The following is a 13,526-nucleotide window of genomic DNA, read 5'->3' as shown; positions in this document are numbered from 1 at the left end:
TCCTGTTTTTGATTATATTGAAGTGTAGCCTATATATACACTTCAATATAATAAAAAACAAACAGTGCTAATGCTATATAGTAAACTTGTACTAATGCAAGAATATTTTTAAATAAAACCCTCTGCTGTCAATGAAGCATTGAAATACAATTAACATCAACATGAACGTCCATCGCGTGATTGTGTACAGTAGTAGCTACAGTAATGGAGGCAGCAGCCTCTAGCACTGATTCTTCAATTACGCTCCGTCGTACGACGGTGTCGCGCGGCGAAAACACACGACCTACAAGCTCTCAACGCGTCGCAGACGTGACGCGTCGAGAGCTTGCAGGTCGGCTGTTTTCGCCGCGCGACACCGTCGTACGACCTTAGCAGGCTTGCACAAAAAAGAAACGGGGACATCTTCAGACAGTCCTCCTCCTCATCCTGCAGCAGCACCGCATATATTCATGATCTCCTCCACATTCCACTTCGTGAATAGCAATGGAATTGAAAATTGCACTAAAATAGCACAGTCAGACTCGCAGATTAAAAGACATCCACGCAAACGCACGGTGTACCTGATGCGAGGCCGCCGTCGACGTGCCATCATCATGGATGATCCCCCGGCCATGCATGCATGCATCCATCCATCTATCCGGGAGGACCAGGCATCCGCCCTGCATAGCATCAGCACCACCACAGTAGCAAGCAGCCTCAAGACACGCTTGTCTCCGGGAACAGGAGCAGACTGAGGCTTCCTATTGGCTGAGCATGATGTCACTAAAAGGGTACCATTTAATACAAGGCGCTCACGCCCCCCCCCCCCCCCCCCCCCCGCCTCCCCTCCTCTCACCCTCCCCTCATCCTGCCAGATGCTGGTAGATTTAAAGAGACAGTGGGTGGGGTTTGTTAGCCTCACAAGGCTCTCTTCTTTAGAATGTAAAACACTACATTTTCACACATTTCACATTTTCACACATTTTCACATTTTCACACATTTCACATTTTCACACATTTCACATTTACACATTTCACATTTTCACACATTTCACATTTTCACACATTTTCACACATTTCACATTTTCACATTTTCACTTTTTCACACATTTCACATTTTCACATTTTTCACAACGAAAGATATTTCTGGCTAGCTACACTTAGGACAGTCACATACACTTTGGACAGGCACGTACATATTTTAGACAGGGGTGAAACAACTGCTTAAATCAGGCTTAAATTGCATATTTAGTCAGCCTGTCATGCACGGACAGGGGCTCATTTCCTGGTCAGAGGATATGAAAAGAGTGACACATGACTGAGGGCTCCTTTTATAGGTGGATGACTCCAATTGGGTTGGGTTATACCACTTGCCAGGGGTACATGTGTTTGCCAGTGTAAGACATGTTATGAATGAAAATAGTGTTGTGTTGTTAAAAACATGGTTGATACCTACGGTACCTTATAAGACAGATGGTTGGGGCCACTAGACAGAGGCCCAGGTTTTGAGTGTCTCAGACACGAAGGAGAGAAGAGGGATACACACAATGCTGGTAGCTCTGCCCTAAATAAACCCTGACTAAGTCCAGACTGTTTGCTTGAATTAAAGCATAGTAGGCCTACGTTTATTGTTTTCATTCTTGAATTACTTTTTTTGTGAAAGATTATTAAGATTAAGATTAAAGATTTATTGGAAAATAAATCTAGAATAAAATTGAGATTTCTGGTTTGTCATTTTCTGTATAGCCCTCATCCAACGAACTCGTTCAGTTCTCAAAGTGGGGTCCGGGGACCCTCCAGGGATCCTTGAGGGGGTTCCAGACCAGGGGGCCCAATAACAAATATTTAATACCCTATTTTATGCTTCAGCTATAAAAAAAAAAGAGATAGCTGATCTATAAATTCACAACGTGTCACGATGCCCTGCGCTTTAAGCTTGCCTTTTTATTTATTTTTACTATTACACATTTTGAATAATGTTTAACATTTTAACACAGATCTTGTTATGGGGGTCCCTAGCACACAATCTTTTCAGATGGAGGACCATGACCAAATACTGTACACATCAATTTAGGGTAGAAATTGATATCTGCATGGTTGAGTGGTGCTCAACCACAGTCTGCTGTAGAGACTGTGTTCAAATGGACTTTTGTTTATCATTACGACAGAAAAAGATACATTTCAGCAGCTTCATGTGAGTGCTGAAAACATTTTGATCAGCCATACTGCAAATAATGTCCTAATATTACAAAAGTAATATGTAGAATCTCTAATAATGTGCTGTGACTTGGTCCTCAGTACCAGATGGAGACAGGCTTTCATCAGAGCACAAATAACTGTCCCCCTGGGGAGTGCTGGCTTTTAGAGAGGGGAGGTTGCTGCCCCCCCCCACCACAGACCCAGGGAGAGAAGGTGGGGGGTGAGTGAGGATGAGGAAACACACAGGGAGGCTAATGTATCAGATACGGCAACCTTAGCCAAAACCAGGATAGGAGGGGTTTGAGTGTTCAGAGGGATGAGTCATAGAGGAGCGATACACACAGTCAGTGGTCACTAATTAAAAATAATGACACTGAATCATGGCTTGTCTCTGTAATCTTTATTAGTATATTTAAGTATAGTTCAACTTCTGAATAAAAAAAAGTCAATGATTGCAATGTTGTTTGGTTTTGCTTAATCGTTCGTGTCACGCAAACCCGTGCCCTATACACATACATTGAGGGAGAACAATGCACACACCTAAACTACACAGTTACATCCAATTAACTAACGTTGCCGGCTGGCTTGGAAGACTGTGTTAATGTGGATGAGTGGAGGAAGGTACCAAGTGCTATAGAGCAGGAGGGGTGTCTGTGTTACAAGAGCTCTTGTGTTATGTCTTCTATTTATCTTGATGTTGGGTAATGTATATCTGGAAGGTATTTGAATTAGTTGCGTTAAACCGTATATAATTGTGTAAATCAACTCATGGGCCGTAGTTTGTCTTATTTGAGTTAAGTGATTACCAATTAGTTCTGTGTCTTGGTATGGTCTCACCCAGTATAAAAGGGAGGCTGCAGGATGCCGAGGTTGAGTAGTGGCTTGGGCAACAAGCAGGTAACAAGTTAACCAGGGAGAGCTGCTAGGGGTCCCTTTTTGGAAAGGTTTTTGGCCTCATACAGTTTCTTAAGTTCTGGGTTTTTGTTTCCTAATTTGACAGTTTCATCTGTCTTTTTGTGAGTTTAGTCTTCAGTGTGTTTTTGTCTGTTAAGCCTTCCACTGTAAATACGGCTGCATCGGGGAAGAATAAAACACTCTTTTTGGAGCCTTGGCCACTCGGCCAACTTTACAGTTCGCCTTCAGGTTTCCGTTGGATCCTGTGAGCTTTTATCTGCACGTTTCTTGCCTTTCTTTTTCTTCTTCTTGCCTTTGGTCTTGTTGAGCGCGGGCCTGGACCTGGTCAGGTGGTTAGCGGTGCGACTCAGCTTGCCGGCGTCCAGCTCTGCGTCTGAGTCGTCCAGCATGTAGGAGCGGGAGCTGGGTGGCCGATGGTGGACGTGCTCGCCGCTGAGGTTGGTGACGGAGTAGCGGCTGCTGTTGGTCATGACGATGTGGTGCCACGAGCTGAGCGGGGTGGCGGAGAAGTGCTGCGGACCGTCGGAGTCCTCCTTGGTCACGCCTCCCGGAGACATGACCAGGGAGCCGCGCGGCGTGACCGCCTCCACGGCGCTCTGGAAGGTCTTGAGGATGCGGTCGCTCTTCTGCTTCTCCTTCTTCTCACGTGACTCGGCTTTCCGCAGCTTCCGGCGGTGGTCCCTCATCATCTGCTTCCTGGTGTCCGCCAGACCCCTGCACAGAAACGTGAGAGCACTCGAAGTTCAAGCTGGGTGTTCACTATCTCATACAATGCAGCTGGTTGCATTGTAGGCAGTGATCTAGCACTGTGAGCTTGTAGATCTGTGTTTTTGGTGAGTATTCCCTCCAGAATAGGGATGCTGGGGTTCATAAGTGGTTACTTCAAATATAAAGTTCATTTCAATCTGCCCTATAACGGAAACCGGATATTGCCTCAAGTTTTCTTCCTGACATCTTAAGGGGAAAGATTGACATATTATGTACTGTAATATAATATGACATATATGTGAGGTGCTATAATTCAGGGGCACCCCTGAATTATAGCACCTCACCTCCACCCCGTGGAGGAAAAAGCTATTAACAGGACGGGTGCCCTGAGCCAAAAACGTTTGAGAACCACTTCTCTATAGACAAGTCCACAGAGGGTTGCCTGGGTGCGGCCATTACTGAGGTGTACCATTAAGCACAGCAGCACTGATTAGCCACACCTGGCTTACGGAGCACCTAGCTGCTCCATGGATTACACCTCAGTAATGGCCGCGCCCAGGGCACCCCTCTGTGGATTTGTCTATAGCTCTACAAAATCACCTGTAATCCACCACTCCTGTCCCATCACGGTCCAGTTTCTGTATCAAGCGCTCAATCTGGAAGCGATCCAATGGGATTGAGGATTGCTATTATGGTTACAAATTACAAGAGAGAGGAGGCAAACAATGAGCTTATCCTGTATGGTTATTCATGGAAATGCATTCAATTCATGCAGGTTTTCACATCATTATAGTTGTCATAATAAGCCCCCGGTGTGTAAAGAGTCGGTCTGAACAGAATGTAGAATGTATAGAAACCTCCACAGCCTTTCTGAAGTCAGCGACCGGGACTTGCATGGTACCATCTTTGTCAATATTTCGAAAGAAATCCCACAGGCGGAGCTTGCGTTTGTCCAGATAATCCTTGAAAAGAGAGGGAGAGCATTTCGCTTACTTTCATGTCATTTATAGTTGTCATAAGTGGTTAATAAAACTATTAACAACGTTTATACATACGTACAAAACACGGTTATTTCTTTTTTAAACATTTACCAACTAGAACTGCACTCTGTCAAGTGCCTACTTGCTTGTTGCACACAAGTAGGCCTAGTGCGCAAGCAAGTAGGCCATACATGGCCTACTTGTGCGTAAGGCGCAAGTTGGCATCTCGGCAGAGTGCATTTCTAGTTTCAAGTTGCAACGGCAACACATGTCAATGGTGCGAACCAGCAGACCTGGATGACTTTCATTGGGTCGGGACGTTTGGGTGCTTTCTTAGCGATGAAACCTCCAACACCGCCGTATTGCACTTCCAGGCTGGGGTGCTCCTGACACGTGAGTTCCAAAAGCTGCACAAAGTTCTCATTCACCAGCACGTTCTACACAGAGAAACACCACACACACACACACACACACACACACACACACACACACACACACACACACACACATTAACTGTATATTATTAACTGATGATTTCGGGTGTGACAGTACAGTACAGTGACAGTACAGTACAGTAGAGGGACCCCCTGGGGACCCCCACACAGTAACACTGTCATTTCTCAACCATTTCGGACGCGGGGCGCCCGAAATGATCTAAAATCAATCCTGGGTTAAAATCCAGGAGTTATGGGTTAGGGTTATTATGGGTAGGTTTAGTAATGTCTGACATACAGTACATACGTTCACCTGTGGGCTTCGTTTGTTGCCACTCAAAGTGACTACTGGGTTGGGCTTGCTGGATGCATATATGCCAATTAACCCCTGGGATGTATGTCAGAAGCAGTTGAGGGCTGATTTCACCCCCAGGCTCCGTTTGAGCTGTGGTGACTGAAAACATCACTTCACACGAGAGCAGAGTGAACACGATGATGACCAGGGTGCATGGGGCAGGGGTCAGGGGTCACAGCAATCAACTTACACTTATGTTGATCTCCTCCAGGGCAGATTTAGGTGTGTTCTTCACTACATTGACCAGGGCCAGTGCTCCCTCTACTGTTATGGAGTTGTACGCCAGCTGAAACAAACACAGGACAAACAACATGGAACAATGTTTGTGTTAGGCTAAGAATCTACACTACTGTATATAGCTGAATATAGGAGGGGATAGCGCCCCTCAAAAAAATAATATATAGTTGTTTATGACTGAAATATTATTATCCTTATAATTTTTTTGTAAACATAAACTGGCGCTGATCCATTTAACAGATTTAAAAACAAACAGTAAATCTTAAAATGGACATACTGGGAGCCAGTGGACGCAGCTAAGACGGGAGTGATATGTTCATATTTCCAGGTTCCTGTTAAAAGTCGTGCGGCAGCATTCTGAACAAGTTGAAGGCGGGAGAGGGAGGCTTGGGTGATTTCGGCGTAGAGGGCATTACAATAATCAAGGCGAGTTGTAATAAAAGCGTGTATCACTCGCTCTAGGTCCTTAAAAGATAAAACTGATTTGATTTGTGATAAAAGCCTCAAATGATTAAAAACTAGATCTAACCACAGCATTTATTTGTGTATCAAGTTTAAAAGCATTATCCTTTTAACTCCTAAATTGGAGACCATGGGAACCACAAAGGGTTGAAGTGGGCCCAGGTCTAGGGGGGAAGCGTTACTAATGACACTTGGTCCAAACATTATTACTTCAGTTTTACTTTCATTAATATTTAAAAAATGTAGGGCCATCCAGGCTTTAATATCTTTTAAACGTTCAAAGAGAGGGGACAGGGGGCTGTTGCTGTTTCTATTTAGGGGCATGTATATTTGGGAGTCATCTGTGTATAGATGATAGGAGGTGCCATGTTTTTTTAAGATGAGTCCTAGGGGGAGAAGATATAGTGTTTGTATGTGTAACGATTGTATGTGTAACGATTTCCTGTATCAGCAGGGAGCTGTCAAAGGGCTGGTGCAAAGAGGCTCCTTATAGTTTAGGGGAGGGAGTCGAATGGCTTGAGCCTCTCTTTATATTGCTTGAAGTATATTATTATATTATATTATCAAGCTTCTTTCTATTGCTTCTTACTCTGACTGGCACACTTAGTCTGTCTGTTGACTGGTGGATCTGTGCCACACTTTATACTAGATGACATGACGTCGTGGCCTAACATCACGCCACTGACCGTTTCCGTGACAACAGTATGTGTGTCACTGACTGCTCATACGTATATAGAGATCCCTGATTACATCAATCTGACATAAATGACACCATAGGCCGGCCTATAAGTACTATGACAACCGACCTATGCCACGTGCGTTCCCAACGCCATTGTGCCAGTATCACATACAGTACTGTATGGAAGCTAAGCTCAAGAAGGAGTTGGGGACCTCCATGCTGAAGTCCACAGGATATTCTGGAAGTGGATGTATCAGCGAGGGACACAGTTACAAGACTGACGATGGGACAGTGTTTGTGAAGATAAACCACAAGAGTCAGGCCAAACTGATGTTTGATGGGGAAACGGCCAGCTTGCATGCCATCATAAACACACAAACCATAAAGGTACCAAGGCCTGTGAAGGTGATCGAGCTCGACGCGGGAGGATCTGTGTTTGTGATGGAACACGTGGACATGAAAGGCCTCACCAAGAAGTATTCAAAGGCGCTTGGCGAGCAGATGGCGAGTCTACATCTTCACAACAAGAGACAGCTGGACAAACGAAATAAAGAGCAACAGACGGTAGGAAAGGGGGCTGAGCTGTCTGACGTGGTCGCCGTTGAAGAATTTGGCTTCCATGTACCTACATGCTGTGGTTCCATACCACAGGAGAACGAGTGGCAGGACGACTGGATGACATTCTACTCCACACAGAGACTGCAGCATCAGCTGAACCTGGTGGAGACGTCCTATGGGGACAGAGAGGCCCGGGAGTTATGGACTCTGCTGCAGCGCAAGATTCCTCCGATGTTTGCGAACATGGAGGTGATTCCTGCCCTGCTTCACGGAGACCTGTGGGGAGGCAACGTGGCAGAGTACTCCGAGGGCCCCGTCACCTTTGACCCGGCTTCGTTCTATGGCCATTCAGAGTACGAGCTGGCCATCGCAGGGATGTTCGGTGGTTTCGACAGCTCCTTCTACTCTGCCTACCATGGGACGATTCCCAAGGCGCCGGGATTCGCAAAGAGAAATCAGCTTTACCAGCTCTTCCACTACCTGAATCACTGGAATCACTTTGGTGGAGGCTACAGGGGCTCCTCCATAAGGATTATGAAGGACCTTGTGAAATGATTGCACACTTACTGATTGAAAGGTTTTAACGTTGCTTGATGACTAGCACACACTAGGTTTGTTTGCTTTTTCAAACACCTGGCAAAAAGAGAAAGTATTCCCCTCACTCACCAGTAGGACTCTGAGTGTGTCATTACACTCCAGACCTCGACACAGCATTCCCACGCCCTCGTTGGTGATGCGGTTGTTGTTGAGGTCCAGGTGCACCAGAGTGTTGTTGAACTTCAGGGCCTCTCCCAGAGACAGAGCCCCCTCGTTCCCGAAACCATTCCAAGACAAGTTCAGGTGTTTCAATGTGACATTCGCCTACATGGAGCGGATGGACTCGTTTAAAGGGATATTTCACTTTCAAATAAACGTAAACATAAAAAAAAAGTATGCATTAAAGGACAATATCAGTCACTAGAACCAAGGACGGGTGTTTTCAATGAATCTATCATGGTTAAAATGGAGTTTGAAGTTACACACATGTTTGAAGTGATTAAGACCTGAGGCCGATTATACAATCAAAATCCACAATTACAGTTTTCTGAAAAACCTATGATGCTACATCAGTGGTGCTAAAACTTTTTCATGTCAGTTTTTACACAGGGCTTAAATGGTTAAGCATGTGCTACAGTATGTTGCACATTAGCTCCAAGAAGAGGACTGTTGGTGCTTACTGCTTATACTGTACGTCCGTACCTTGAGACCAGCACAAAAAGCCACAGCTCCTTTCATTCTAAGATGATTCCAACTTAGATCCAGAACCTCCAGGCCTTCGTTGTTTGCTGTTAGAAATGGAAGGAAAATGAAGCAGAAAGAATACAAATGAAACCCAGATTTTCTTTCCATTACGGTGACTCCTGAATCTTGGAATAGGCCTACTATAAAGCTGCTCAATTAGAAAATACTTTGTGATCAGTGAAAGCTAAATACTTTGCAGGTTGTTTGCATGTGCACACCGAAAGACGACGGCCACAGGCTGCAACATCTGTACAGCAGCTCTATCATTTTGTCTTTCTTTGCCATATTTGCAAACCGGCAAAGTGAATACAATAAGCATCCTGGTGACTCGCACTGTACGCGCTGAGCACAGCAACATTTTAACTTTTCTGCTTCAGTGAAGTTCACCTTACCCAGCATCTGTCCTAAATGCTCCCCTCCACCGCCACAGAATTTGTTATGACTCAAGTCCAGTTCTTTCACTCTGTAATTGCTCTAAAGGGGGAAATATTACAGAAGAACCCTGTCAGCCATCATGAATCATGATGGCTGACAGGGTTCTGATTCATGATTCATGATGTTAAACATCAAATGATATACTGTTAATCACTAACTACTTACTGCCAAGGTATCCGCAAAGAATTTAGCGTCATCCTCAGTAAATCCATTTCCTATTTAAAAAAAACAAAACAGAACAAGACATTACTATAGGTCTAAAATGTGCAAAATATACTGTAAGTATAAAATATAGCAATATAATTTGCTCTACCTGAAAGTTTGACAGATTTGATGGAAATGTTTTCCAGTAACATCCGTCCAATACACTCAGCGCCTCCAGTCTGTAGATGGTTGTTGGACAAATCCTGGAAGGAAACATCAGTGGTAAAGTAGCTTTACTCAAGTATTGTACATACTTAAGTACAATTTTGAGGTTTTACAATGTGTATGTCCATTGTTCGATTCACTATACTACTCCACTGGCACTGCCATACTTTTTACTCCCCTACAATTTTAAAACTTTAGCTACAAAACAAAAACATAACATTAACCAAAACAATTTGTCTATTAAAAAATCACACCCGTGTGATTTTACATCATCTCATTCGGGCCAATGTGTTTACACAAACCCGGAAAAAGCTGGGCATAGGAGGGGATAACACCCGTCAAAAACTTTTGAAGAAATAATTAAGTAAAATAAAAGGCCTATAATAATTTCATATTTAAATTTGATTTACTCACGTACATTTTTGAATACAGGACTTTCACTTGTAACAGAGTATTTCTACATTGTATGCTATATAAAGTTAAAATGAAATGTCCAACAATGACCTGCAAAACACTTATGCCCTCTAGTGGAAGGTGAGGAGAACTGCTGTTAACACCTACCAGACTCTGAATGGTGAGGTTGGCCTTCAACATCTCTACAAGATATTTGGCTCCCTCACCTAGGATGTGGTTGCCTACCAGTTCCAACTTGTTGATGTGCATGTCGGTCTAGATAACAACAAAGCAATTAGTAATGATCTTAACAAGTCTGTATCACCCATTTTGGGCGGGAACCCCTTTTGGTGTTAACGTCATGTTATGCTTTAGCTATTGAGAATTAGCAGATCTACAAGCTCATAGCCCGCCACTCGTCTGCTATTTTTGAAAAATCGAAGAACGATTGACATAGAAACATAGCTTTTTCAGAAAACTGTCAGGATGTAGAAGACATTTTTAGAATCTGATCTCAGGTCAAAATGGGTTAACCAGCTACTCAGACTTACCACCAAAGCAATAGCCAGTGCCTTGCAGCCGAGCGGCCCCAGTCCATGGTGGTTGAGGTTCATGGTAGAGTTGCCTAGGTTCCGTATAAAATAAGAGACAGGAACCACTCCCACCAGCTCACACGCCCGCAGGTATACATCAGCCGTAGACATGTCCTTGTTGTTACCATTCTCCACCTCTGGTAGCGAATAAGAATGACAATTATGTCAGACAACTATCCAATGCGCTGCAGACATTGGGCCCTATTTTCGCCATGCTAAATCTTTTGCCTTTTCTTTTGCTATTTTTAAAATTGTTCAACTAGCCGATCTACATCGACACGTTGTGAGCTTGTACATTTGAAATATTCAAAAATGTGTTCCAGTCTTTCTGGAACTTATTCCAGGACCACAGAGCATAAAAACCAAAAGCCATCCTTGATTTGATTTTGGTAAAATAAATACAAGTAATCACTATATAACTTAAACCCAGGCTAAACCCATAAAAGCACACTGAAAGGGATGCTAGCCATATGCAGCGAATTGCCCATTGATGACTTTCTAAATAAAAAGTGTGCCATTGTACGATGGGATAATGCAGTCAGACCGACCCAGTCATACAGATGACAATGATGTGTAGTGGATTTGGGATTTCAAATCAAACGTAACGGTCCATGGTAGACTGTCTGTATAATGTATAGTAGGCTACTGTATACTGTAATGTATAGCCTGGAGAGAGTGTTGGCAGAGCTATGCATATAAACAACATGATCACCATAGTGACGGTGGCATAGTCAATCAGCGATGTAGATCATATAGTGGTAGATGCAGTACATTCATTCTGATCACATCACCACCAGGGAAACGGAGTTTGCAAGAACTTTAACTGCAGCGTATACTTTACTCACCACCATCAGCTTCCAAGTCTGTATCTTCATCTTCCCAGTCTGGGATTTCTGACGGAGATGGACAATCGTCATTTCTTAAGGACAGCGACTCCAAGGACAGAATAGACGTTGCTACTGATTTACTCAAAACATTATTTTTAAAATATAGGTCTACCTCCTGCTGTAAAAATGTACCCATGGCTCTGGTTAGTTCTTTGGTCTTTCCATATAACCTGTTAAAACTATCTGTAAGTCAGGAACCGTGAAATAAAATACCCCTGTGCTGTCCAGCAGGTAATTCTACCTTTGTGGTTTCATGTCCTAAGTAGGGTCATACATAATTAATTTATCATCAGTCACCATGGTTAAAATAAGTGTGTTTTGTAAACTCAAGCAAGACTGTTTATACAGTATACATACAGCACGTGGTTCTCAAATGTTTTTCATTTCAAGGACCCCCGGTTTGCTATGCATTAGGCCACGGACCCCATAGCTCTGAGGTCTGTAACTCAGAGTTAAGGGTCCATTTACTTCCTACATCAATAATTTATCTGGGGACGTCCTGGAACCCCCTCAAGGATGCCACTTTGAGAACCACTGCTTTCCAGTACCATCTTTCTCAGGCTTTGTAATGAAATGTTGTCTTTTTCAGGGAATACCTCAACCTCATTTGTCCCACTGTTTGGTCAAAGTGGGACTCACCACCACGCACTCACCATGCAACGCAAGGCATTGTGAGCTTGTAGAACGGCCATTTTCACAATATTTATCTGTGGAACCGAGTCAAACTAAATGCATCAACTCCAATTCCAAGTGCTTTCCAGGGGTCCCCAGTAAAATATGATTATTTGGGGGTGTCGCAGTCTGAAAAGGTTGAGAACCAGTGTACTAGACCAGGGGTGGGCAACTTGGATGATGGAAAGGGCCAAATATTTCCACACTCACTCCAGAGTGCCACATTGCATATTTCTGTCCTAGCAAAAATAGCCGATCTACAAGCTCAAACAACGCGTTTTGAGCTTGTAGATCAGCTATTTTTGCTATATTTGAATTGAAAGCCTGAAATATTTTTTTGAATTTGAATCCTGAAAAGTAACCTTTGTAGGCCTATTTAATTTCAAATGCATTTGTTAACTTTATGAACTAAATACATGTATACATTGGACAATGAACATAACAAAAGACAATAACATTTTAATACTACTCATTAAGCTACATTTATATTAAAGTGGGTCATGTTTGGAATTGTAACAGCTGAAATCAATAATATCTCAGTATTCTGATATTAACCTGCAGGCCACATTAAACCCCATTAAAAGCCAGTTGCCCATACTACTACTGCAGTGGCTACCCAGGCAACTACAGGAGGGCTGAATCCTATTTCATCAATGTGCAGACATCCTCATCACTGACTACTGCAACCCAGCAATAACTATTGGAAGATCAGATCATGCTGTGTCTGTCACGTCCTGTCACCTGTTTCTCACTGACACTATGACATATTTTAGCCATTTAGATTTTCTACACAACACACACAACTTCTACTACCAGAACTTTGTATTTTGTCACGATTACATCAAGTATGGTGTATAATTACAATTTAACCATCTATAAACAACACTAGGTGACACTAGATGACTAGATCATGTTTCAGATTTTTAAGAAAGCTCAAGATTACCACCTTGTGGCCAAACAATGCATTGCGACACATTGCACCTCCATATTTCATAGATTTTCTTTTCTTTTACCCAGTAAATAAATGCAATAGTATGCTCATAATCTCATATGGTAAATGCTAAATGGTCTGTAAACTTGGCCTGTCTACTCTACAGACACATCGTGCTGCAGCCTGCGACATGTTGTGAGTTGTTTTGTTACCAACTTGATTATTGTAGCTTGTAGATATTTTCAGACAGCGTATACCGGTATGTTAAGTGCTCATTTCTCGCAAAACCTGGCAACCGAGCTTTTGACCACTCCCAGATAGAAGACGCCATTATTGCACCTGCAGCTGCAGAGCGAGGTTGGTTTGGTCTTCAACACGCGGACGGACAAGTTGAAGTTGAGCAGAACGTTGAAGAAGATTTATCAAAGCATTTATTTGACAGACGGACAGATAACAAAC

General features: G+C 43.3%; 2 protein-coding genes across 2 annotated transcripts; one reads left to right on the top strand and one right to left on the bottom strand.

Annotated features, from left to right (window-relative positions):
• Positions 1–3,317: 3,317 nt before the first annotated feature.
• lrrc74a (leucine rich repeat containing 74A) lies at positions 3,318–10,688 on the bottom strand (the record flags this gene model as incomplete). The annotated part of the gene is made up of 12 exons (XM_080784200.1): positions 3,318–3,807; positions 4,402–4,487; positions 4,659–4,763; positions 5,075–5,218; positions 5,761–5,856; positions 8,173–8,367; positions 8,746–8,831; positions 9,180–9,261; positions 9,388–9,437; positions 9,536–9,629; positions 10,153–10,260; positions 10,536–10,688. The coding sequence occupies 12 exons, from the start codon at positions 10,686–10,688 to the stop codon at positions 3,318–3,320; spliced, it is 1,689 nt and encodes a 562-aa protein (XP_080640326.1).
• Positions 7,129–8,061, top strand: LOC308329505 (ketosamine-3-kinase-like; the record flags this gene model as incomplete). The annotated part of the gene is made up of 1 exon (XM_080783832.1): positions 7,129–8,061. The coding sequence occupies one exon, from the start codon at positions 7,129–7,131 to the stop codon at positions 8,059–8,061; it is 933 nt and encodes a 310-aa protein (XP_080639958.1).
• Positions 10,689–13,526: the final 2,838 nt, after the last annotated feature.

This window comes from Protomyctophum bolini, assembly GCF_963924005.1.
Source record: "Protomyctophum bolini genome assembly, chromosome: 15".
Taxonomy (NCBI): domain Eukaryota; kingdom Metazoa; phylum Chordata; class Actinopteri; order Myctophiformes; family Myctophidae; genus Protomyctophum; species Protomyctophum bolini.
This window is presented reverse-complemented; position numbering and strand designations above follow the sequence as displayed.